The 25453-nt window shown below is 44.7% G+C and overlaps 1 protein-coding gene across 1 annotated transcript in view; it reads right to left on the minus strand.

Annotated features, from left to right (window-relative positions):
- ANKRD52 (ankyrin repeat domain 52) overlaps positions 1–25453 on the minus strand; it is a gene marked incomplete in the record, with an annotated part of 2835210 nt that overhangs the window by 1175982 nt on the left and 1633775 nt on the right. The window contains 1 exon segment of the mRNA XM_044083713.1: positions 10607–10747. Coding sequence (XP_043939648.1) covers positions 10607–10747 — 141 coding nt within the window.

Consider the following 25453-nt stretch of genomic DNA (forward strand, 5'->3'; position numbering starts at 1 on the left):
GAGGTAGATTAAGAAGCATTAGGACTGGCAATCAGGCCCTGTAAGACTGCTGTGGCAAATCCAGCTCTGGATTTAGAAAAGATAGGCAAGTGGTAATGCTTGGTGAAAGTGTGTACAGAGCTCCAGGTTGCAGCTTCCAGGATGTCCCTGGTAGGGACTTCTCTGAGAAATGCATTAGAAGTAGATGTAGCCCTAGTGGAATGTGTTCTTATCCCCTGTGGGGTAGATTTTCCATGGTGCTTGTAGCAGAAATGCATGCAGTTTGCTATCCATTTAGATATATATGGTTTGCTTTGAAATGGCCTTCCCCTCTGCGCCTGCAGCAAAGTTGACTAGCAGCTGGTCAGATTTTCTAAGAGGCTTAGTCCTGTCCAAATAGAATCTAAGCCATCTGTGCACGTCTAGAGAATGCAGTATCCTTTCCCCTTTATTTTGAGGATTAGGGAAAAAAGTAGGCAAATAAATGTACTGGTTTAAAGCCACCCTAGACACCACCTTCGGCATAAAAGACGGGTTAGTCCTGAGGGAAACCCTGTCTGCATGGAAGATAATGAAGGGTTCCACTGCCATAAGGGCCTGCAGTTCAGACACTTTTTTTGCTAAAGTGATGGTTAGAAGTAAAGCTGTTTTCCATGAGAGGAATTTCAACTCTGCTGTAGCAGCTGCTTCAAAGGGGGGGGGGTGTACGTTTTTCCAATACAAAGTTAAGGTCCCAGGCTGGAGTGGGAGCTCTCCTGGGGGGGGGTCTTAAATTTTTGGCCCCTCTAAGGAACTGTTTTACCAGAGGATGAGAGAAGAGGGGTGGCTCAGTATTATAATGAACTGAGATGGCAGAGGCATGAATCTTAATGGAAGAGAAGGAAGGCCCTCGTGGAGCACTTCTGTCAAGTAATCTAGTATAGGAGATAAGCTGGGCACAGTTGTGGCCATCCCTTGAGACTGGCAGAAGGAACAGTATCTTTTCCATTTTTCTGAATAGGATTTCCTAGTACTAGGCCTCTCTGCCTCAAGAATGACATCCAGAACCTGCTTACTGAGGGTTGCTAGAGGTGAGTTCAGGGTATTAGCCAGGCTGCAAAGTTCAGGGTCTGAAGTTGTGGGTGCAGAATTTGGCCCCCCTGCTGGGACAGCAGGGAAGGGGTCTGAGGCAGGTGCCATGGTTGTAGCACTGTCAGACTGCGCAAAGGAGGATACCAGTGCTGGTGTGGCCAGTCTGGTGCAATCAGGACTGTCCTTGGCTTGTCCTGTTTGATCTTTAGTAGAACCTTCGAGAGGAGAGGCAGAGCGGGAAAGGCATAGACTGAGAGGCTTTCCCAGGAAAAGGACAGGGCATCCACCTTCCAAGCTTGGCTGTGGGGAGTTCTGGTGCAGTATTTGTTCAACTGATAGTTCTGAGAGGAAGCAAATGGGTCCACTTCTGGTATCCCCCATGGTCTACTTTACGCAAAAGCTTAAAACAGCGAATGCATATGCATGAAACCATATGCATCGAGCCTAGAAACCATCGAAACAGAATAAAAACGGAACTACACAACAAACATGACATGTACCAGCTGTAGGCAGGGGGGCAAGCCCCCCTGCGTCCCCCACACCCCTCGCTACTTAAATATACCAACTCCTAGATTGCACTACACTGAAGTAAATGGAAATCTCCACCTACGGAGATTTCCATTTACAGTTTTCGACGGTTCGCACCTTCGATACATATGCATTCGCTGTTTTAAGCTTTTGTGTAAATAAAGTAGACCCATTTCCCATCTGTTCCCCAAAAGCTTGAATATTTTGGGTTCCACTTTCCATTCATGTCGGTCCATGAGATATCTGTTGAAGTCGTCTGCCAGTGAATTTAGTTTGCCTGGCAGGAATTGAGCTTGTAGGTGCACTTGGTTGCTCAAGGCTGTGTTCCACAGAGCCATGGCTAGTCTGCAGAGTGAGCAGGAATGTGCCCCCCCCCCGCTTGATTATGTACCACATAACTGCGGTGCTGTCTTGTCTTTACCAATAGTTGTCCTGGAAAAATAAGGCCTTTGAAGGCTGTCGGAGCATTCTGTACAGCTAACATTTCTTTTTGATTGATATGCAGGTGCATCTGCTTTGGGTTCCATTTGCCCTGAATGCACTGGCCTGCCATGTGAGCCCCCCATGCATAGTCTGATGCTTCTGTTAGGGTTTGGGTGGAAGGGGGTAGAGTGAAAGAGCCCCTTGTTGCGGTTGCAGGCATCTGCCCACCAAAGGAACTCTGCCCTTAGACACGGAATGATAGGAATTATTGTTTCCAGGTCCTGAGAATGTTGACACCATACACTTTTTAGATACCATTGAAGTTTCCTCATATGCAGTCTTGCATATGGAATTAACAGAATGCAAGAGGCCATGAACCCCAGAGCTTGCAGTATTTTCCTTGCAGATAGCTTTTTTTGTGGTCAGTAGGTTGAAGTAAGTTGTCAAATAAATTTGTTTCTCTGGGGTGAGGAATGCCATCTGGGTAGTTGTGTTCAATCTTGCTCCCATGAATACAATCTGTTGGCAGGGTACTAGATGTGATTTATTTTCGTTGATGGTGTACCCCAGTAAAGTTAGAAGTCTCTTTACAAATGCCAGGTGCTGTAGTAGCAAGTCCTGACTTTCTGCCTGAATCAGGCAATTGTCCAAGTACGGGTAAATCTGAATACTTCTCTGCCTGCAAAAAGCAATGGCTGGAGCTAGGCACTTTGTGAATACCCTGTATGCAGTAGATAAGCCAAAGGGAAGTACAGAGAACTGATAGTGCATAGAGCCTGCCCTGAAGCGAAGGTATTTCCTGCAAGATTCCCTTATGAGGATGTGCAGGTAAGCTTCTTTTAAGTCCAGGGTTGCCAGCCAGGCATCTTGGCTAGCATAGGAAGCAGCTGTTGGAGAGTTAGCATTATGAATTTTGGAAGCACCAGAAAGGTGGTGAGAATAGATAAATCCAGGATAGGATGCCAGGAGTTTTCTTTTCTGGGAACTATGTACAGTCTTGAATAAAAGCCTTGTCCCCTTTGTTCTGCTGGGACAGGTTGAATAGCCTTGATGCTGAGGAGAGAAAGTACTTGCTTTTGCACCTCTGCCCACTGGTTTGGGGGGAGGTCTGGCCATCCACTTAGGGTTGGGAGTGAATGAAAGTGAAATCTGTATCCTAGGGAAACAATGTTTAAACCCCATTTGTCTTGGGTAATGCCCTCCCAGTTTTTGCATGCAGGATGAGCTTTCCTACTAAAGGTGCAAGTACTTGAGCAAGGCTTGGGGGAGTTGAGGATAAGTCACTGTTCAAGTTTTCCACAGGGGGTGGCTTACTACTCCCTGTTTTGGACGTGGGAGCACCCCACTGCTTAGATCTGTGCATAACCTGAGACTGAAGTCTTAGGAGTCTGCTGCCCCTGGGTTTGGGCTGAGAAGGCCTGGAAGGGACTGGAAAGGACCAGTTCTTTGAAGGCCAATGCCAAATGAATCTGGGTGGCTGTACTTGTAAGAAATCTTTAACAGTTTGCATAGATTTAGCTTTCTCCTCCATCCTTTGGAGAACTTCTTCTGCTTTATTGCCAAATAGGCACTCTTGGTTTAAGGGTGCATCCAGTAATTTTGCTTTGACGTGATCTGGCAAGTTTTAAGTCAAGCATGCCTTCTAAGAACAGACCCAGTGACAGCAGCCCTACAAGATGCTTCTAAAGCATCAAAACCACAATACAAAGTATGTTTACCAATTTGTCAGCAGAATGCATTAACTCTTGTAAATGTTTGTGTTCTGCACAGTCAGGAATCAACATCATTTTCTGTTTAATTAGCCCCATATTATACTGCTGATACTTTAACATATGAATATGACAGCTTAAAGCCCTGATGGCCAGAGTAGCAGAGGTGTATACCTTCTTACCCAATCTGTCTAAAGCCCTAGAATCCCTGTCAGAAAGGGTAGGATTCTTGGCAGTAGCAGCCTTAATGCCTTTTGGTCCTTGGGAAATGGTCTCTGGATCAGCAGCAGGGTTACTGAAAAGGAATTTGACACAGTCCGGTACTCTATAGTATCTGTCAGGTTTCCTGGGAGCTGGAGGAAAAGAAGCCGGAGTAAGGCTGGACTCCAAGAAAACATCATCTACAATCTCCAGAACAGGAGGGATGGCTAGAGGCCTGTGCTGAGGCAGGTTTAAAAATACCGAGTCTCTTTTTGGACTGAGAGTAGTCCTGGCTTTCGCAGCGGAAATGCTCCCTAAGGATATGCAGGGTTTCACCAAAAGAAAAATCTTCTGGAGGGGAAGCAGAGGGAATGACATCCTCTGCATCAGAATCCTCATAGGTAGATAAGGGTATGTCCTGGTAGTCAGAAGGAACAGAGATATCAGATTCCTGATCAGAAGGAAAATCAGTTCTAGGTCTCTGAGGGGGAAGGCTGGCTTCCCCTAATTAAGACAATAAGGTCTTCAGCCATTCTAATCATTGGTTTTTGAGGCCTGTGGGCCTGATAATGTGCTTTGGTCATCGGTTTCCTAGGTGTAGTGTGAACTTTAGGCCTGAGAAATTCGGTATTTTTGGCTTGAAAAGAAGTAGTCGGTTTCTTGATACTAAGTATAATTTTTGTTGCTTTCCACATCTGAATACCTAGCGACTGTATTTCGCCTGCCTTTCTGTTACACTGAAGCTGTTTTTACTGCATTTAACTTAATATTGCACTTGGAATCCTTGTTTGTTACTATTTGACTGTATTTGTAGCAAATTCTTCTGTGTAAGCTGTAGTAGCTGATTCATAGCATTTATAAGTGTTTGCTGTACCTGTTTCTGCCTGTTCTGTGAAAAAAAAAAAAGAAAAAAGAAAAAAAAATCTCTTTTTTTTCCTGCTTAACTAGTTTAGTCCAGTTTCAGAGTTGTTGATTCCTGGGCTCTGGTTGTAGTTCCTGTGTACTGTTTCCTTGCCTTATTTGGGGAGAGGAAGTTACCTTGCTTACCAGTGGGAGTGGGAAGCATTGAGCTGCCTTTGTCCAGTTTTGTGAGGTTTCAGCCAGTAACTAGTAGTTTATTGGTCGTTTGGGCCAGTTTCTAGCTTTTCCAGCCCCTGGTATAAAGCAGTAGCAGGTAGCCTGATTTTAAGCGGAGCTGCCACTGTTGCACACTAGGGCAGCGGCAGGTTTAAACTATTCGGCTACCTAAAGTCCACTCTTCAAATTTTCCCTTAAAACTACCTTCCTCGAACTATACTACTGATCTAATCAGCTTATCCTATAACTAAAAGATCATCTCCACTTGACTCCAAGTAGACTATTCTCTATCTGTTAAACCTAGCACTTGCTCCTACAGTACTTATTACCTTGATACGGCACTCTTGTCATAGATAGTACCCCAAAAGGTAACCCCCATTTCTCGGTCACCCACGTCCCCTGAATCTTTTTAAAGTTTTTGTCTATCCTTCTAGCATGTCGAGGGATCAGTTGCTAGTGTCCTCTCCTGCTCAGCTGGTGAACCTGGGAATACTGAGGCAATGTTACAATTGCCTCATGTACACAGACAACCCTCTCCTCCTCCCACAAAACACAAATACATGCGAGAGATGCAACTATACGGCCAAACTGGAGGCTGAGCTCTCTCAACACAGGACTGGCAAGACCAGTCAGGAGGAGAAGGTTACCACACACACTATAGACCCAGTCTCACATAGCACCATTACAACCTCAAATCATACACATAAACACACAAAGACATACTCGGAGGCTCTGATCAAAAATCTACCAAAACAGCAGAGGCCACCAAAGCAGACACCCAAACAACCACCACCTCAGAACACAACACCTGCAACACATAGACCTCACAGTCAGAGTGTCAAACAGTCACAGCCCAAACACAATGCCAGACACACTAGTCATTGGTGACTCCATAGTCAGACACACTGATGTCCCGCTCACCAGACTGAGTAAGGAGAAGGTCACAGTAAGCTGCCTGTCGGTAGAATCCGCCACATAGCAAGCACTCAGGTCTCTCAACAGCAAGTACAAATATGACTCAGTCATTGTCCACGCTGGTGTAAACGACCTGAGACGTACCTCCTTGGACTACATGAAAAGAGACATTGAGGAGCTCTCTGACTATGTAGCCCAGGCAGGTATGACCCTGACCTTGAGCAGTATCCTACCTTCACCAAGAGTGATGCCACAATACAGAGATAAGATGATCAGCTTTAACAATTGGCTTAAACACTGGTGTCATTCAAAGGGGATCCAGTATCTGTCTGCCTGGGATGACATGCTGGACAAGCCAACGGCTTGCTCCTGTCACCCTGGGATTCGGATATTGGCAAAGGCTCTTGCCACCCCATAGTGCCTTTTTAGGCAAGGCTCAAATTCTAAACCTACCACCCTAGAACACATAAAGGAAAAAACTAAGGGTAATGCTGCTCAATGCCAGAAGTCTCAATCTCAAAATGCACTTTCGAGGCCCTTCTCAGTATGGAGAACATCGATGTCTGTGCTGTGACAGAAACCTGGTTCAAGGCTCCTGAGAGCACCCCAGCTATCAGGTTTTACCTCATATCATGCGTTCGCCCCAAAATCCGGACAATACCAAGAAAGGAGGGTATCCATATTCATTAAGGACACCCACACCTCAAGACTGGTGGCAACGCGATGCATCGGAGACCATCCAGGTGCAATTAACCATAGGCAAGACTGCTCTGCAAATTGTAGCATGTTACAGGCCACCCTCACAAACTCAGGAACCTCACATGGCCTTCCTGAAAACACTAGAGGGATAAATGTATCACCAAACACCATCATACTAGGTGACTTCAATTACCCTAATATAGACTGGGAACACTACTCAAGCCCAAACACCCTAGCCCAAAAGTTCCTGGAATTCATAAACTCAAATGCCATGGAACAACTAGTCACCATCCCCACAAGAGGAGATAACATACTTGATCTCATCATCACGAACATGGGAGCACAATGTTCAACACCGGAAGTATACCCTCACTGGTGAGATCAGATCACAAACTAATCTCGCTGGAGGTCCTCATCCCACCCCACCTGAAATAAAAAAGACCACAGTAAAGAACTTCTCAAAAGCCGACTTCACACTTCTAAAGACTAGTGTGGTCTCCTTTAAGGCCCCCGGGCTGGTGGAAAACAGTACTCAAGCCGCTGAATCACTTACAGACGCCTTCTACCAGCACCTGCAGGACTGCATGGATAAGGCAATCCCAAACAAAACAAAGACTCTTAGTACCAAAGGCAAGCGTCCAGTCTGGTGGACCCCAGCCATAAACAAACTCTACAATAAAAGGAGGAAGCTACTACAAGATACAGCAAAATCCTTAAAAGGTAAGACACCCTTGATCACTATAAGTAAAAAACTAAGAGCTCTCATAAAATCATCCAAAGCAAATTTCGAGAGAAAAATAGCTAAAGACTCAAAAGACAATCATAAGGCCTTCTTTAGCTATGTTAGACACCTAGGAGGAAACTCCCAGATATGCTCAGAACTAGTTCAAAATGATGTGAAGATTACTGATCCTACAGACATTGCCAACATACTGGCTGACAGGTTCAGTGCAAACTTCTCCCCTCCCCAAAAGGAGAGATATCTATACCAAACGATTGCAGCCCCCAAACATCTCCAGCCCAAGTGAGAACTGCTCTCCAAAGCAAAAACACAGCATCCATGGGACCTGATGGTGTCCCCGGCTGTGTGCTCCACGAACTCAATGAGGAATTAAACCCACAGCTAGGACAGCTGTTTAATCAAAGTCTTACCTCTGCCAGGAGTGGCGCACTGCAACTGTGGTCCCACTTCACAAAGGCGGTGCCTCCACCGACCCTGGAAATTACCGCCCATTAGCCTGACAAGCCTTATCTGCAAAGCCATGGAGAGGATCATAATGGACCTCATAAATAAAGACATAGGGAATTTGCAGACTTTGGATCCAACCCAGTTTGGCTTTGTCAAAGGCAGATCATGCCTTTTAAACTTGGTTGACTTCTTGAAACAGTCACCAAAGCCATTGAAAGGCAGTCCATACAGCCTACCTCGATCTGGCTAAGGCCTTCGATACAATACCCCACTCGGGTATCATTGAAAAACTCATCAGCTTAAATGTTAACCCATACATCACAAGATGGGTTGCAAACTGGCTGAGTGACAGAACCCACAGGGTCAGAGTTGCTGGCGCCATGTCAGACTCAAAACCTGTCACAAGTGGTGTCCCACAGGGCTCAGTCCTGGGCCCACTCTTGTTTGGCATCTACTTTGTACAAGCAAACACAGGAGGGTTATGGCTGACAAAGTTTGCAGATGACTGCAAACTGGGCCATAGTAGAAAACACATCTGACACAGATATCCTTCAGAAGGGTCTCACAGAAGCGGATAACTGGTGCCAGAGCCACGGCCTGAAGTTAAATGCCAAAAATGCATAGTCATACCCTTTGGGAAAAACAAGGTTACCCTAGCTACCAAATAGGTGGCAATCCACTGAGCACAGAAGAAGTTATCAGGGACCTGGGGACCCAGGTTGATAGTAGTCTGTCATTCGACACCCATGTAGCTAAAGTAGTTAGGAAGACTTTCTACATTGCCCACCTTATCATGAAGGGATTCTCATCTAGATCAAGGGAGGTCATAGTCTCCCTTTACTCATCACTCATCAGACCAATGATTGAGTACAATGCCCCATTTGGGATGTATCTGACCCGACACCTGCAGCAGCTGGAGAGGCCACAAAAGTTCCTCACCAAAAGGATAAAGGGTCTCAAAATCTGTCCTATGCTGCCCGACTGAAAGAACTCCAGCTCTATTCAGGCTCAGAGGTGACCTTTGCCTAACATACAAGGCCATGTCAAACCCAGATTTGATGAATATGCTTCACCTCAAAAATCTAGATCCATCAGAGCCACAAGGGCGGAGACTTAAACCCTGGAGGGATAGATTCATTACCCAAAGACTCCCTATGCTGTGGAACAAAATCCCGGTACATGTGAGGCAGAGCACCTCGCTGGCCTTGTTCAAGAGAAATCTTGACCAATGGATGGGAGATCGCAGATATACCCCAGGGATTACCTCAGTGTCACTGCTCGACAGAGGCACAGCAAAATAATGGGTATAGTTCCCCATACTAAAGGGGTGGCGTAAGCCACAAAACGATGGGCTAGGCTTGTAAATGCCCTCGGGCAGATAGCCTAGTATAAACCTATGAACCTATGAACCTAATATGGAAATTGGTAGGCCTGAATACACCTTCAGAAGCCGGTGCCTGCACAGTGGCTCTGGACCCATCCAAGGTAGAGACATCCGCAGGTTCCAAAGTCGAAGTAGCATCTCGAGGCATACCGGACTCCGAATGGATCTCAGTAGAGGCCTGCGAATATGTAGAAGCGGGTATCAGGGGTTGTGAAAGCGCCTCACTGAGTACCGGCAGACCGGCGACTAGCTTAACGGTAGCGTCATCGGCAGTTTTGGACCTATGCGGTCTGTCTCTGTCTTTATCCTTATGTTTTTTTGGAAGATCGGTAGTCGGATGGCTTACCGACTCCATTTCGGAGTACAGAGATAGAGAGCGAAAGTATTTAGCTACAAAAATTGCCCGACGGATAGTTCGGGCATTGATCAAGGCACAAAACCGACAGCGAGGGACGTCGTGGTGTGGGCCTAAACAGGTGACGCAGTAAGAATGAAAATCTCTATGAAGTATTTGCTTTCCACAGGCAAGACAATTATTAATTTTTTTCTGACATCGGATAGAGCAAGAAACAAGGATCCCCAATGGGGTAATTATCTTTTAGAAGACTTCAGGTCTGAAACTCGAAAAATGAAAATTTCAGGAGTCGTCCGACTGGCACTTGCGTGCTGCTTCTGCTTTGGGCACCGCATGGCAAGAAAGACTGATGTAATGGCGTCGGCTGCATGTTTTATACCCCTGACGACCTGACGTCATGGAAGAAGCGACAGCATTCGACGCAGAAATCCCAAGACTCTGGTATTTAGGCCGGCTGAGGGCTACCTGCAGGCAGATAACCCAAATGTGATGACTGCAACAGTGAAACATGAAGAGCATCAGCAATCTACACAACCGAAAATGTAAACGGTTATAAACACATTAATATACTAAAACAGATTACATTTTTCTACTAATTACTTGTTACCTTGGAAGCTGCCAATAAATGACTGATGACTCTGATGAGTGAAGAACAGGTGAACTGACTGTAGATGAACCCCCCCCCACCCACCCAAAAAACGACACAAGATGTTTTCTCTCTCTTTTATCTACACATTATTCTATACCCTAAGCTAAAGCAGGAGCCCTGTCTCACTTCCAAGACATCCATGAAGTTACAGAGGTCAGTCTAGAAAAAGGATGTCTATCTGATGCTAATTTCTATTGATAGCTAAATGGCGGCATCAACCATATGATGAACACTGACCTCTTCTATCCACCAACTGAACAGCAGGATACTGTTTGACTATGTCACTGTACAGAAACAATCAATTCAACAAAACATAACTGCTTTCCCCAACCAGACATCACTTCTTTCTTGCCTCACCCTGGAAGATTATAAACTGTCACAAAATTAAAATGCAAAAATGACTCAGTAAAATATTAAAACTTCTTACCGTCTGTATGCATTGGAAGCGGCAGCGTAGTGTAAGGACGTGCAGCCTCGGCAGTCCGTTTCATTAATACTGGCCCCATTGGTGAGTAGTGTCACCGTACACTGGTAGCTACCATTAGCAGCTGCATAGTGCAATGGAGTTCTGCAAAATTAAAAAAACATGATCAAATGAAAACAGATGCAATCTGCTTCATAAAAACACAGCAGTCTTTTAGACATGAAAAAGAAACTTCTACACTGAATTACATACTCACACCACTATCCAGGGAACCAGCTGTTTCTTTTTGAATTCCACAAATGTAACATTCAGTGCATGATAAGACCCTATTCTCTGCATTCCACAGGAATGGGGGCTTTTTGACTACTCCTATCTGATAAGAATCAGGAAGCCACAAGGCAGTCCACTTCAAATGCACCAGCATCTCCTAATATAAAAGCACAGCAAGCAATACTACAAACCTTCATGTCAAGCAAGCTTTCTTATCTTGTGCACAGGTTAAAGTGTCATACAACCCTTCATATTTCAAATGTACTGAAGTGCTTTTCCTGCTTGACCCCCATCTCCACAAAGAGGTACAACCAAAAGCGCTATGTGCTAAGCTCCACACCTTCTCTTAAGAAAGTAGGCCTTTATCTACTTCCTCCTAACCTTCTGACTCAGTTATACCAGTTATCAGAGACTATTCTGAAAGGCACATAACGAGTGAAACACAAGAAGGTATCATCTTTTGGTATCAGATGGGTGACAATTTTTACATTCCTAACATCTTCCTTCTAATGCTGTTTAGAATTATTTTCAAAATTGTTGAGAGGTGACTGCCTACGTACAACTCTATTGTGAAGTCTGCACTCTATTCCATTAATAACCAACATGTAGAAAAAGATTACAAATGTTGCTTTTTCCTGAAAAGATGGTAAATTTTAAGTATGAAAATTATTTATACAAAATGTGATAGTCAAACATTTAAAATTTCAAAAGAAATTGTGGAACGTGCAACTCTCATGTGACGTCACTGATGCAGAAAAACAGGAAAAAAATAGTTGAGTAAGAACTTACCATAACCTTAGATGTCCTTCTCTTCCATGTTGCAGTATTCATTACAGTAGGGAGGTTGCTGCTTGCAGTGCCGTCATCCGGCCAGTATACCAAAGTTTTTGCTCCTGGAGGGTACGTGTGACGTCCCTTGTCAGGGCCATAAACCGACGTAGGGTATAAAAGTGACTTCTGCACGTACCCTCTTCAGAATGAACTGCCGCATACAGTAGTACTCCTGTAGGTTAAGGGAAAGTCATAATAGGGGAACCCTTTAGACTTGCATGCAGACTAGACCCTAGGATACTAGGTTAGCTGTGTTTAGTGGGGAGACTGGGAGAGGAAATGATTGTCTCACCACAGGTAAGCCAGGGTATGTTAGTTAGGTAAAGTAAAGGGGCAGGTGGGGGGACTGAATACTGCAACATGGAAGAGAAGGACATCTAAGGTTATGGTAAGTTCTTACACAACTATTCTATGTCCTTCTATTCTCATGCTGCAGTATTCATTACAGAAGGGAGAGTACCACAGCTTTAGGTGTGAGCCTGGGTGGAGGACTGGGATCCCTGGTCAATGAGGCACTGAAGAATTGCCAGGCAAACCCTGCTCTGGAGGCTAGGACCAGTTTATAATGTTTGGTAAAGGTGTGTACTGAAGTCCAAGTAGCAACTTCTAAAATGGAAGCATCGTCAATCTCTTTGAAAAAGGCCACTGAGGAAGCAGCTGCCGTGGTAGAGTGAAGTTTGACATGACCGTGTAAGGATTTTCCATGATAGGAATAGCACATGCCAATGGATTTAGAGATCCATGAAGAAATGGTCTGTTTGGAGACCGCCTTTCCTAGAGCTCTCAGAAGAAATGAGATGAAAACTTGGTCAGACTGTCTTGACAGGTCTGGTTTTGTCTAATAAGTACTTCAGTTGCCTGTGGACATCAAAAGAATGGAGGGTCCTCTCTGTGGAAATTTGTGGATGAAGGTAGAAAACCAGTAGGTTAATGGTCTGGTTTAATGACAGTTCATTAACCACCTTGGACATGGAGGGATTAGTCCTGAGGGCAACTCTGAGAGGTAGCCATAAGGACTTGTATCTCTGATACCTTCCTGGTGAAGGTGAGGGCCAGTAGTAGAACTGTTTTCAGGGTGCATAGTTTTAGGGATACTGAATGTGCTGGTTCAAAGGGTGGCAATGTAAGTTTTTCTAGTACAAACTTCAGGCCACAAGGGGGAGGTATAGGCTTTCTGGGGGGATCTGATATGAAGTACCCCTTTCAGAAAAAGCTTGACCTCCAATCTCGAAGCCAGAGGAGGTTATATGGGCAGACAAGCAGAGATGGCAGATAAATGGACTTTGACTGAAGAGTAAGTTAGCCCTGAGTGAAGCAGCTCACATAAATAGGAAAGGACCACGGGTATAGAAGTAGTCATAGGGTCCTGGTTTTTCCGCTGACACCACTTGGAGAATCTGTTCCACTTCGATATATAAATTCTCCTGGTACTAGGTTTTCTGGCCTCCTGCAGACCACTGAGTACGTCCTCTGAATATAGGTGTCTGTAGGGGATTAGAACCCTATCACCCATAAGGTCAGTTTCAGATTGTTCACCTGGGGGTGTAGTGGGGAATTCCCTGTCTTGTGTGAGCAGGTCTACTCGGTGGGGTAACCTGTGATGATTGCCCTTGGCTAGTAGGTGGAGAAAAGGAAACCAATGCTGTCTTGGAGAAAAGGGGGTCACCAAAAGGATTATGGGTTTGTCCCTCTGTACTTTCAGGAGGACTTTCTGAATCAGTGTGAAGGGAGAGAAGGCATAGAGGTACATTCCCTCCCAAGGAAAGGAGAAGGCGTCCACTTTCCAAGCTTGTGGATGTGGGTCCTTTGTGCAAAATATGGGCACCTATCTGTTGGGGGGGGGGGGCAAAGAGATCGGCTTATGGAATACCCCACCTGTGGATAAGGTCCAGGAATACCTCTCTGTGAAGCATCCACTTGTGAGAGAGCGCTTAAGTTCTGCTGAGTGTGTCTGTGATAACATTCTCTGTTGAGGGAATATACACTGCTACCAGGTGAATCTGGATTGATGATGCTAGGTTCCAAATCTGGGTGGCCAGGCTGCACAGAGGGTAGGACTTTGCTCCCCCCCTGCTTGATTATGTACCACAGGAGGGTCTATGTTAAATGTTCGAACATCCAAAATGTCGAACATTACATGGCCGAGACCAAATGTTCGACATTTGGATGTTCGAACGAAAAAAAAAAAAAAAAAAAAAAAAACACTAACGCCCTGCACCCCCCACACCCCCCCCTACATAAATATACCAACTCCGAGACCGCACTTCAGTGCAGAAAAGGGAAATTCTCCCCATCTGAACCATACGGTGCCGCTGAAAGTACATCTTCGAGCACTCAAAATTTCGAAAGTTTGGTCTAGACCATGTAACGTTCGAAATTTTGAGCGTTCGAAGATTTGACAGGTGCCCCCACAAGACAGTCATATTTGTCCATGATCACTTTCAGGGATCCTGGCTGAAGATCTGATTTGAATGTTTGTAGGGCTAGCAGTAGTGCCTTCATCTCCTTGATGTTGATATGGTCCTTTTGTCTTAGGATGGACCATTTTCCTTGTATGGTGAATTGTTTCTGGTTTATTAGTAGCATTGCACCCCACCCCAAGTCTGATGCGTCTGTGGAGACTTGTTGTAGGGGGGCTGGAAACTGTAGGGGGTTTCCTTGGTTGAAATGAAGTGCTGACAAACACCATTGGAGTTCCCTCTTCAGAAAGTGAGGTAGGGGAAGGGGCGAGTCCAGGAGCTGGGAGTGTTGGCTCCATAAGTTCTTTAGGAGCCACTGAATTTTCCGCATGTGGAGTCTTGCCAGAGGTAACATAGGTATAAGAGATGCCATGTGGCCTAACATTCTTAGGAATTCCAGAGCTGGCAAGGAGGAGTGGCTGAAGAGAATGTTGAAGTATAGACAAAGGTGTAGGATTCTTCGGCCTGGAATGAAGGCTTTCATTCTGTCTGTTCTGATCTTCCATCCCAAGAAAACCAGGTCGAGTGGGGTTCAGGAGAGACTTTTCATGGTTTATGGTAAGCCCTAATTGAGTTACGGTGGAAATCACCTGTTGTAGGTGGAGTAGGAGGACTTGGTGGTCTTGATGAAGAATAATCAGGTCGTCTAGATATGGGTATATTTGTATACCCTATGTTCTGCAGTGAGGAAATGAAGGGTGCTAGACACTTTGTGAACACTTGAGGAGCAGTGGAAAGTCAAAAGGACAAGGCAGAGAATTGAAAATGCCAACAACCTATTGCAAAACGGAGGAATTTCCTGTACCCTGGATGTAAAGCAATGTGCAGGCAGGCATCCTTCAAATCCAGGGCTACCATGAAAGCATGTGTGGGTATGAGTAGTAAGAGCAAGGGTAACAAATCATGTTGAAGCTAGGTACCTTGAGAAAGACGTTTAGGAAAGATAAGTCTAGAAATGGCCTCTATGGGCTGTCTTTCCTTGGTACCAGAAACATTCTGGTGTAGAAGCCTATGTTTCTTTGTGGGTATGGTACCTGTTCTATGGTGCCCCAAAGCTAGTTGTTGAATGAGTGGCAAAAGGTGAGCTTGGTTTGCAGGTGGTTGAGGAATACCATGGAAGGGGGGTAACATCCACCAAGTCATGAAACATCCCCTCTGAATGACGGAGAGGAACCATTGTTCTGATGCAATTATCCGCAAGGAGGGTAGGAAGAGGGTGAGATGAAGGGATGGGGGGAGTTAAGTCACAGTGGAGGTGGTCTGGTTTAGTCAGACTGACTCCGAAAGGGGGTGGTTTTAGAGTTGGTGGGAAACCTGGAGTACAGCTTTTCCTTGCTTATCTACATCCCTTCGATTAAGGAACTGGGTGTTAGGACTGTCTTCTAACAAAGGTTTTTGTGGATAGTTCTTGTGGTATCTGGGTATAGGGGATACCAGTAAATGTTTTAGGTTTTGAAGTTCTTTTCCCTTTTCTTGAAGGGATTTGAGAAGCTCTGCTAAGGCTTGGCCAAACAGGGCCTGACTGTCCAGTGGTCCGTCAAGCAATTTTGTTTGAACATCCATAGGGAGTGGTTTGATGAGGCTTCCACAGCATCATAACTGCACTTGGAGTGCGTAGTAACTTGGTTTGCTGTGGAAAGCAGGGTGTTAATTTGGGCTTTAATGGGAGAGTCAGGAGCCTCAGCGAGGAGGGTAGAAGCTTTGGTGATGGTGTCCAGGACATACCTAGCCATATGTGTTTGGTAGCTGACCACTCAGAGCCAGAGTAGAGGAGGTATACACTTTCTACCCCAGTCTGTTCATGAATTTGCTGTCTTTATCCGTTGGGTAGAGAGCAGCAGAAGGAAACTGTCTGGATGTTTTGTCAACAGAGACTGCAATAACTGCTGGGACTGCTGGAGTGCTTTTAAATAGGAACTGGGTGTCCTGAGGGACCTTATAGAAACAATCTGCATGTTTTGAGGCTGGTGGTTGTGAACCTGGGGACTGAGAAGCAGCTAAGAAGGCATCCTGCAAACCAGGTAAAGTGGGCACAGCAGAAGGAGATGGATGCTCCATTTGAAGTAGGCCAAAGTACCTTTTTCTTGGTGTCAAGATACTTCTGATGCCTGCCACTTGAAATGTTCTCTCATGAGGGAGATTGTGACTCCAAAGGTGAATTCTTCTCCTGGAGACTCGGAGTAATGAAGTCCTCCTCCTCTGGGATAATGAAATCCTTGGGGGAGTCTATTTGTGATTCTGAAGAGGGCTAACTCTCTCTAGAATGTGTAAAAATCTGTTAACCAGTTTACTGGGCAATTTAATTTAATCCTGACTTGTGCTCAGGATTAACTGTAACCTGTGGAACTTGTTTAACTTGCTTACTTATGTAATCTCTGTAAATAGTCTGTTTGTAATATGTAATTCTGGTATTATGTAATGCTGTATCTGCTTACCCTTGGAGCTTTTCTCCCCAGGCCTCCGCTGAAAATGGACATGCAACCAGTTGGACTATCCCGGTCAACAAATGTAAAATAAAAAAAAATAAATAAATAAGTAATATATTCCTCTGAGGTGGAGTAGTCTTCCTCTGATACCTCTAAAAAGGGCCGAGAAGAGAGAGCAAGTGGTAACTGTTGCGTCTGCAAGGCCTGGAATGTCAGGGGGCCAAGGAGAGGGAGCACATGGTAACTGTCGTGTCTGCAGAGCCTGGAATGCCTTAAAAAGACTTTGTGAACATACTTCCCATCCAGGAACCAGTTGAGGTTCAGAATGCTTCAGTTTTTGTTTTCTTTTCAAGGGGGTAGCCGGTGGAGATAGAATCGGAGCTGACATCTGTTTGGGTGAAAGTGTAGGAGCAGGACCCTCCTACTGAATGAGCCATGGTTCTCCTCCACCATCAGGATGTGATGGCTGATTAGCCTCAGCGGACGTACTTAAAGTTACTTGCGTACTTAAAAGTTTCCGCTATCCCAGCTTCCATTGAGGTTCCCGGGCCTGGCTTTGAAATGGAGGTCTGAGAAGATTCCGGGCTTTCATCAGACTCAAGAATCTGCTCGGACACCTAAGGCGCAGCCTGGGATTCCGGCCTGATTTTCTTGGCCTTCTTCCTTGGCGGCTTGTCGGATGAGCCCACTCCACCTTCAATACCGAGTGGAAGACGTCGTAATCTCGGATGCTCCAAATACAGTTTTAACGAGGTCAGATGGCTGCAAAGTGTTTTTGGGACAAAAGATTTGCAGATGGGGCAGGACGTATGGTCGGGGGCCTCGCCTAAGCAAAATACGCACTTTTCGTGTGTGTCCTTGTGAGGAATTTGTCTCCCACAAGCACACTTCCCCTTTTTAGTTGACATATATGTCTTAGCAGTAATCAAAAGACAAAGAAAACCCAACAGGGCACTTATCTGTATTGGTAGATTCAAGCAGTCGTCTGGTCTGGGAGTGGTAGCTTTAACTGGTCATCTGAAAAATGTCGATCTGCTTTCAGAACTGGCAAACAGGAGTCAGACATTCACTGCGGCAGAAAAATTCTGAAGAGGGTACGTGCAGACGTCACTTTTATACCCTACGCCAGTTTATGGCCCTGACAAGGGATGTCGCACGTACCCTCCAGGAGCAAAGACTTTGGTATACTGGCCAGATGGTGACACTGCAGGCAGCAACCTCCCCTACTGCAATGAATACTGTAACATGAGAATAGAAGGACATCATCACATTTCTCCAGCCAAACATATATCTACCTAAACAGAAGGTAAAGGCAAGCCACAGATACATACATAAAAAAAACTTTTAACACTCAGAATGCAAATCAAAAAGTTTGTTGCACTAGTTATTCCAACACCAAAGCCTTTTTAAAGCATCTCAGTCAGCAGGTCCTTATTCTTCAGGAGAAACCACTCCACCTTTCTAGTAGGAGCAGTTTCCTACGAGATCTATTCCTCCACAAAATTATCAAGAACAGTATGCCCTTAATGAACAGTCAAGCCCCAATAAACTCAGCGAAGTAGTAAAGGATGACCAAGAAACAAGAATGAATAAAATGTACATCTGTACAAGTAAATGTACCATAACGGCAGATGTTTGAACGATCACTGCTGTGATAGCTATACTAAATGGGTAAATTTCCACAGCTTACAACTCAGAGGTGGAAAGGGAAGGGTCATGGAGTCCCTGGAGAATGGTCCTAGCAACTCCTGTCTTTGACCTGAAAAGTGATCTAGTTTATGGTGCTTTTCAAAAGTAAGCACATAGGACCAAGTTGTTTTTCCTAGAATACTTTTGAGTCCAACCCTTTCCAAAAAAAACACAGAAGAAACTGAGGCCACAGAAGAATGTGCCTTGAATCTACCTGGTACAGTTTTCTTGTGGTGGGAACAACAAAAAGTAATAGCCTGACAAACATTTGGAAATAGTCTGCACTGACATGTCTTTTCTTAACTTCACAAGAAATTAACAACTGCTCGAAGCTCTGAAAGATTTTGTTCTGTCAATATAGTATCCAAGTTGTTTGTGGACATCTAACGTAAGTATACACTTCTGTCCTCATTTTTGGGATTAGGAAAGAAAAAGTACAGTTGTGTACCTACCATAAATGAAGACGTTCGAGTGTATTCACTGTTGCAGTCATTACAATTGGGTTATCCTGCTGGCAGGCTACCCGCAGTCGGCCCGAGTTCCAAAGTCTAGGTCTGGCGTTGGTTGCTTTCGCCTCCTCCCTGACGTCAGTGTGCCAGGGGTATAAAAGATGCAGCCGCCATTTTCTTCAGTTTTTCTTGCGCCAGATGTCAGGTGCCCCTAAAATGGTAGGCTAAATTATGCCAATAAGCATGCATGCACAAAAAACAACTTTTCCTTCATCTACAACCAAATACACCACATAGGTTGTATAGAGTAGAAAAGTACAGATAGGTCCCAGCAAAGAAAAAAGGGGGATGGTGGGAGGTTAACTTGGACTGCAACAGTGAATACACTCGAACAACTACATTTATGGTAGGTACACAACTGTACTATGTTCATCATGTTTCACTGTTGCAGTCATTACAATTGGGTTGAATCCCAAAGCTAAGGTTGGGAGGCTGGAGCTAAATAGGATTAGGAGAGGCTATCAGGTCCTGCAGAACTGCAGTGGCAAAGCCTGCACTGGATTTAGAGTACAGAGGTAAGTGACAGTGCTTTGTAAAGGTATGCACTGAACTCCAAGTTGCAGCCTCTAAGATGTCTTTGGTTGGTACTCCTCTGAGGAAGGCTGCTGAAGTGGCTGCTGCTCTGGTTGAATGTGGCCTAATGCCCTTAGACACTGATTTGCCATGCTGTGAATAGCAGAAACGAATGCAATGGCCTATCCACTTTGAAATAGTCTGTTTTGAGATAGGCTTTCCTTGTGATGCTGCAGCATATGCCACTAGAAGTTGTTCAGTCTTTCTGAAAGCTTTGGTTCTGTCCAAGTAGAAGTGTAGCTGTCTGTGAATGTCCAAAGTAAGCAGAATTCTCTCACCCTTATTCTGTGGGTTTGGATAAAAAGTAGGCAAATTAATTGTTTGGTTAAGGGCCACACTGGACACTACCTTAGGCATAAATGTAGGGTTTGTCCTCAGCAAAACCCTGTCAGGATGGAAAATGATAAAAGGTTCCACAGCCATGAGTGCCTGTAACTCTGAGACTCTTCCAGCGGAGGTTATTGCTATGAGCAGAGCTGCTTTCCAGGATAAGAATTTTATATCAGCTGCAGAGGCTGGCTCAAACGTGGGCAGTGTGAGTTTTTCCAAGACATAGTTGAGGTCCCATGCAGGTACTGGTGCTCTCCTTGGAGGTCTTATGTTTTTGGCCCCTCTGAGGTACTGCCTTAGTAATGGATGAGAAAAAATAGGTGGTTCTGTATTGTAATGAGCTGAAATGGCAGAGGCATGAATTTTAATTGATGAAAAGGAAAGGCCTTCATCCAGCATCTCAGTTAAGTATTGCAAAATCTGAGGAATATCTGGAACAATCGTGTCAATACCTTGTGCTTGGTTCCAAGCATAGAATCCCTTCCATTTGTCTCCATAAGATTTTCTGGTGCTAGGCCTCGTGGCCTCCAAAATAACACCCATCACTGCTTTAGAGAGAGGTGTGTCTTGAGAGGCTACATTATCTGCCATGCTGCCAGGTTTAAGGTCTGGAGTTGGCTGTGCAGTATCTGATTGTCTAATTGGGTTAATAAGTGAGGAATTTGAGGTAATGTCCAGGCTGGGCAGTGAGACAAGCTCTTTAGGATTGGGTACCAGTGCTGGCGGGGCCAGTCTGGGGCAATCAGTATCATTTTTGGTTTCTCTTGTCTGACCTTGAGTACCACCTTGGGGAGGAGAGGCAGAGGAGGAAAGGCATATACTGTTAGATTTTTCCAGCTGAAAGATAGAGCATCCACTTTCCATGCTTGCTTGTGATAAGTCCTTGTACAGAATCTTTGTAGTTGGTAGTTGTGAGGGGAGGCAAATAGGTCTATGTCCGGGCATCCCCAGGTCCTTGTTATCATGCTGAAGACTTGTGGATCCAATTTCCACTTGTGGGGATCCATTAGGTTTCTGCTTATTTCGTCTGCCAGAGTATTTGTCCTTCCTGGCAGGAATTGTGCTTGCAGATGTACTTGGCAAGTCAATGCTGTGTCCCACAAGTTCATGGCTAGCCTGCAGAGGGGGTAGGAATGTGTGCCTCCCTGCTTGTTTATGTACCATATGACTGTAGTATTGTCCGTCTTTATTAGTTGTCCTGGATGAAGTAGATCCTTGAAGGCTGTCAGGGCATTCTGAACAGCTAGCATATCTTTTTGATTGATATGTAGATGCATTTGACTTGCGGAACATGTGCCCTGAAAACATCTTCCTGCCATATGGCCCCCCCCGGCATAATCTGATGCATCTGTTGTCAATGTCTGCCTGGCTGTGGGTAAGGTGAATGGCTGTCCCGTGTTGTGGTGACAGGCTTTTACCCACCATCGAAACTCCTGTTGCAGGCAGGGAATGAGGGTAATTATTGTTTCCAGGCTGTGGCAATGTTGAGTTCAAACACTTTTTAGATACCATTGAAGTTTCCTCATATGCAGTCTTGCATATGGAATTAACAGAATGCAGGATGCCATGAAACCCATGGCCTGCAGAATTTTTCTTGCAGATAACTGGGTCTTCGTTGCCAACATTTTGAAATAAGTAGTCAGTTGTCTGTGTTTGTCTGGCGTGAGATAAGCCATCTGGGCAGTTGTATTTAAGCTTGCACCCAGGAATATTATCTATGGAGAGGGTACGAGTTTTGATTTTTTCTCGTTTACTGTGTACTCTAGACTTGTCAGTAATCTTTTTACAAACACCAGATGCTGTAGTAGAATGTCCTTGTTCTCCACTTGAATAAGGCAGTCGTCCAAGTAAGGATATATTTGTATTCTTCTTTGTCTGCAAAATTCAATTACTGGTGCCAGGCACTTTGTGAAGACCCTGGGCACAGTAGATAAGCCAAAGGGCAGTGCAGAGAATTAGTAGTGCATTGAGCCAGCTTTGAATCTGTGGTATCTTCTGCATGTTTGTCTGATTGGGACATGCAGGTATGCCTCTTTTAGATCTAAAGTCACAAGCCAAGCCTTCTTGCCCAACATGGGCAGAAGCTGCTGTAGAGTCAACATTTTGAATTTTGGAATATCCAGATATGTGTTTAGAATAGACAGGTCCAGTATTGGACTCCAGGCTTTGTCTTTTCTGGGTACCAAGAACAGTCTTGGATAGAATCCTTGTCCCTGCTCTTGCTCTGGTACTTGTTGAATGGCCCTCATGTCCATGAGGGATAAAACTTGTTTTTGGGCCTCTGCCCATTGATTGCATGGCAGGTCTGGCATACCATTTTGCCTTGGCAGGGTGTGAAAGTGGAACCTGTAGCCTTGTGAAACTATATTTATAACCCATTTGTCCTGGGTGATCATGTGCCAATTTTGTGAAAAAAGTGCTAGTTTTCCCCCCAAATGTGCTGCCAAAAGATAAGTGCTTGGTGCTGGAAGTGGAAAGTCATTGAGACTGTTTCCTGTATGGCTGTGATTTTTCCTCTCCGTATTTTGGAGGTAGAAGCACCCCATTGTTTAGACCTGTATGAGCCTTGGGGCTGTGATCTGCCTCTGGGGCATCTGTATCTGTCCCTTTGTGGTCTATCTGACACTGGAAAGGACCAATTTTTTGTAGGCCAGTTCCTGCTAAATCTGGGAGGCTGTACCTGCAAGAAATCCTTGACTGTTTGCATAGATTTAGCTTTGTCCTTCATTTTCTTCCAACACCTCTTCTGCTTTAGCACCAAACAAAGCATCATGCTGTAAAGGAGCGTCTAATAGTTTTGCTTTAACATGATCTAGCAAATTTTGTTCTTTTAACCAAGCATGCCTCCTAATGACAGAACCCGTAACAGCAGCCCTGCAGGAGGCCTCAAGAGAATCAAAACCACATTGTAAAGTATGCTTTCCTACTTGTTCAGCTGCATGCAATAAATCCTGCATTTCTTTGTCTGCACATTCTGTATTTGCTGACATTTTCTGTTTAAGCAAAGACATAAGATATTGCTGATACTTAAGCATATGAAATTGGCAATTTAAGGCTCTTACAGCCAAGGTAGCAGAGGTATAAAGCTTTTTGCCCCATCTGCCTAGGGCCCTAGAATCCCTATCAGAGGGGATAAGGTTTTTTGCAGTAGAAGCCTTGACCCCTTTGGGACCCTGAGAGATGGTTTCTGGGTCAGCTGCAGGGTTCTTAGAGAAATTTACGTGAATCAGGAACCCTATAGTATCTGTCTGGCTTAACAGGGGCTGGTGGTAAAGAGTCTGGAGAAAGACTGGACTCTGAAAATACATCATCTACAATGTCTAAAACAGGTGGGATAGCAAGGGGCCTGTGCTGGGGCAATAAAAGGAAGTCTCTGAGCCTTTTCTTGGATTCTGAGTAGTCTTGGCTCTCCCAGTGGAAATGCTCCCTCATAGTATGCAGTGTTTCCACAAAAGAATAACCCTCAGGAGGAGAGGCTGAAGTGATGGATTTTTCAGCATCCGAATCCTCATAGGGAGGAATAAAGTAATCCTATTCAGAGGAGGAATCACAGGAAATGGAAACCTGGTCTGAAGATTCATATTCTAACTCTTGCCTAGGCCTCTTTTCAGGAGGGGAATGGGAACCCCTGATCAAAGTAATAAGGTCTTCGGCCATTTTAAGCATCTGTTTTTTAGGCATGGAAGCCTGTCCAGGTGAATGCTGTACTTGTTTCTTTGTCTTTGGAGCTGCTTTAGTCTTTGCCTTTGTAGCTGAAGTAGGTTTCACATATAACTGTGTAGGCCTGAAAACACCCTCAGAAGCCGATGCCTGCTCAGTGGCTCTGGACCCATCTGAGGGAATAGTTTCTGAGTGTCCAATACCTTGAGTTTCCAGAGGCCCAGTCGGCTCCACGTAGGAGTCAGAAGCGGCCTGTGGCTCTGAGGTAGCGGGCGTCAGGTGCTGCGAAAGAACCTCACTGAGAATCGGCGAAAGGCCTAGAAAAAACCTTGTCGTCGGTTTTGGATCTTGGATGCCTGTCCTTTTCTTTTTGTCTTTTGTAAACTCTGGTAGTCGGCTGATCCGACGGCATTATATAATTAAATCTTCTGCCAAAGTAATGGAATGCAAAATCGTACTGACGCTTAATAGTGTGTTGGTTAAATCTAGTACAAAACAGACAACTAGCAACGTTATGGTCAGGGCCTAGGCAAGGAATACAGTAAGAATGAAAATCCTTATGAGGTATTTGCTTCCCACAAGAAATACAGTTATTAACTTTTTCTGACATCGGTCTGGAGCAAGAAAAAAGTTTCCCCAATGGGGTACTTGGCTTTAATGAAGACTTCGGATCTGAAATTTGAATTTGAAAAATTTCAGGAGTCGGCCGACCGGCACTTGCGAACTGCTTTTGCTTCAGGCACCGTGCAGCAAGAAAGACTGAAGAAAATGGTGTCAGCTGCATCTTTTATACCCCTGGCGCACTGACGTCAGGGAGGAGGCGACAGCAACCAACGCTAGACCTAGACTTTGGAACTCGGGCCGATTGCGGGTAGCCTGCCAGCAGGATAACCCAATTGTAATGACTGCAACAGTGAAACACGAACATCGGAGATGAAAAGTTAAGCAGTAATTTAAGACTGGGTCTGGGTATATCAAGATTTACCTATGTTTGGTGTGGTTTGATCACAAGGGCAAAGCTCAAGTGATTAAACAAAGCAATCTATAGGTAAATCCTGATATACCCACATCCAGTCATGGATTATATTACTGGTATTATACAATGACATTACTCAAGAAAGAAACTGCTTACCTTTCTTAAATACTGTCTTTGTATAAGGGCGCTGAAGTGTTCTTCCGTGTTTTTCCTTCTTTACCAATGTACTGAGCATGCCTATGGGACTTGCGTCCCTCGCTTGCACACTACATAAATGCAGTGCAGGAGAAGCAAATTAGAGAATCTCAGTTGCTTTTTTTTTTCTATCAAGACTTTGCGAGGAACAGCAGAAAAATAGAAGGAAAATCAGGTATGTTTCTGTTTCTTTGTTTTTGAGAACATACATGATTTTTCTTCTATTTTGCTCTGTCCTTCGGCATATTCCAATAGAAAGTCCAGTTACTCAACTGTACTTCAGCAGCTGGACTTTATTTTATTGGCATATGCTCAATTTACAGTGGACACACTGATTGGATAAGTCCAGTCAGCCATGCTAGTTTTGAACAGAAATGACATGTCATTCATTGTATAACATGGCTTAGAGTAAACCCAGATATGACTTTAGGCATAAAATGATTACTTCTCAAAGAAACCATGTCTGTGTGGAAAAAGAGAAGGTTGTCTCACCATAAGTGCTTGCACCTCAGACACCCTTCTTGCAGACCAATCAGTAAAACTTTTTTCCTTGTTACAGCCAGATTAGCTGATTCAAATGGAGCAAGTGTTAGCTTCTCTAACAGAATTAAGATCTCGAGGAGGAGCCTCAGTAGTTTCCTGGTAGTCTTATATAGTAACACTTTCAAAAACTTTATGACATGAGAACGCAGTGTGAGAGAGACAGACACTGACAAGGAGATCGACCCATGGGCAGACATACTAAAACCTCTGTCAAGGTTCACTTGTCAGATGAGTAAGACAGGCTTGTAGGATAGTAACTCAAACAAATACTGTACAAAAAAAAAAAACAGAGAAGCACTAGCCCTGAATGGGTGCTGGGTTGACTTGTTGGCACCATCTAGAACACTTCTTCCATTTGCTAACATATGACATTCTAGTAGCAGGCCTTC

Source organism: Protopterus annectens, chromosome 9.part0 (assembly GCF_019279795.1).
Source record: "Protopterus annectens isolate FY-2018-M chromosome 9.part0, PAN1.0, whole genome shotgun sequence".
Classification (NCBI taxonomy): domain Eukaryota; kingdom Metazoa; phylum Chordata; order Ceratodontiformes; family Protopteridae; genus Protopterus; species Protopterus annectens.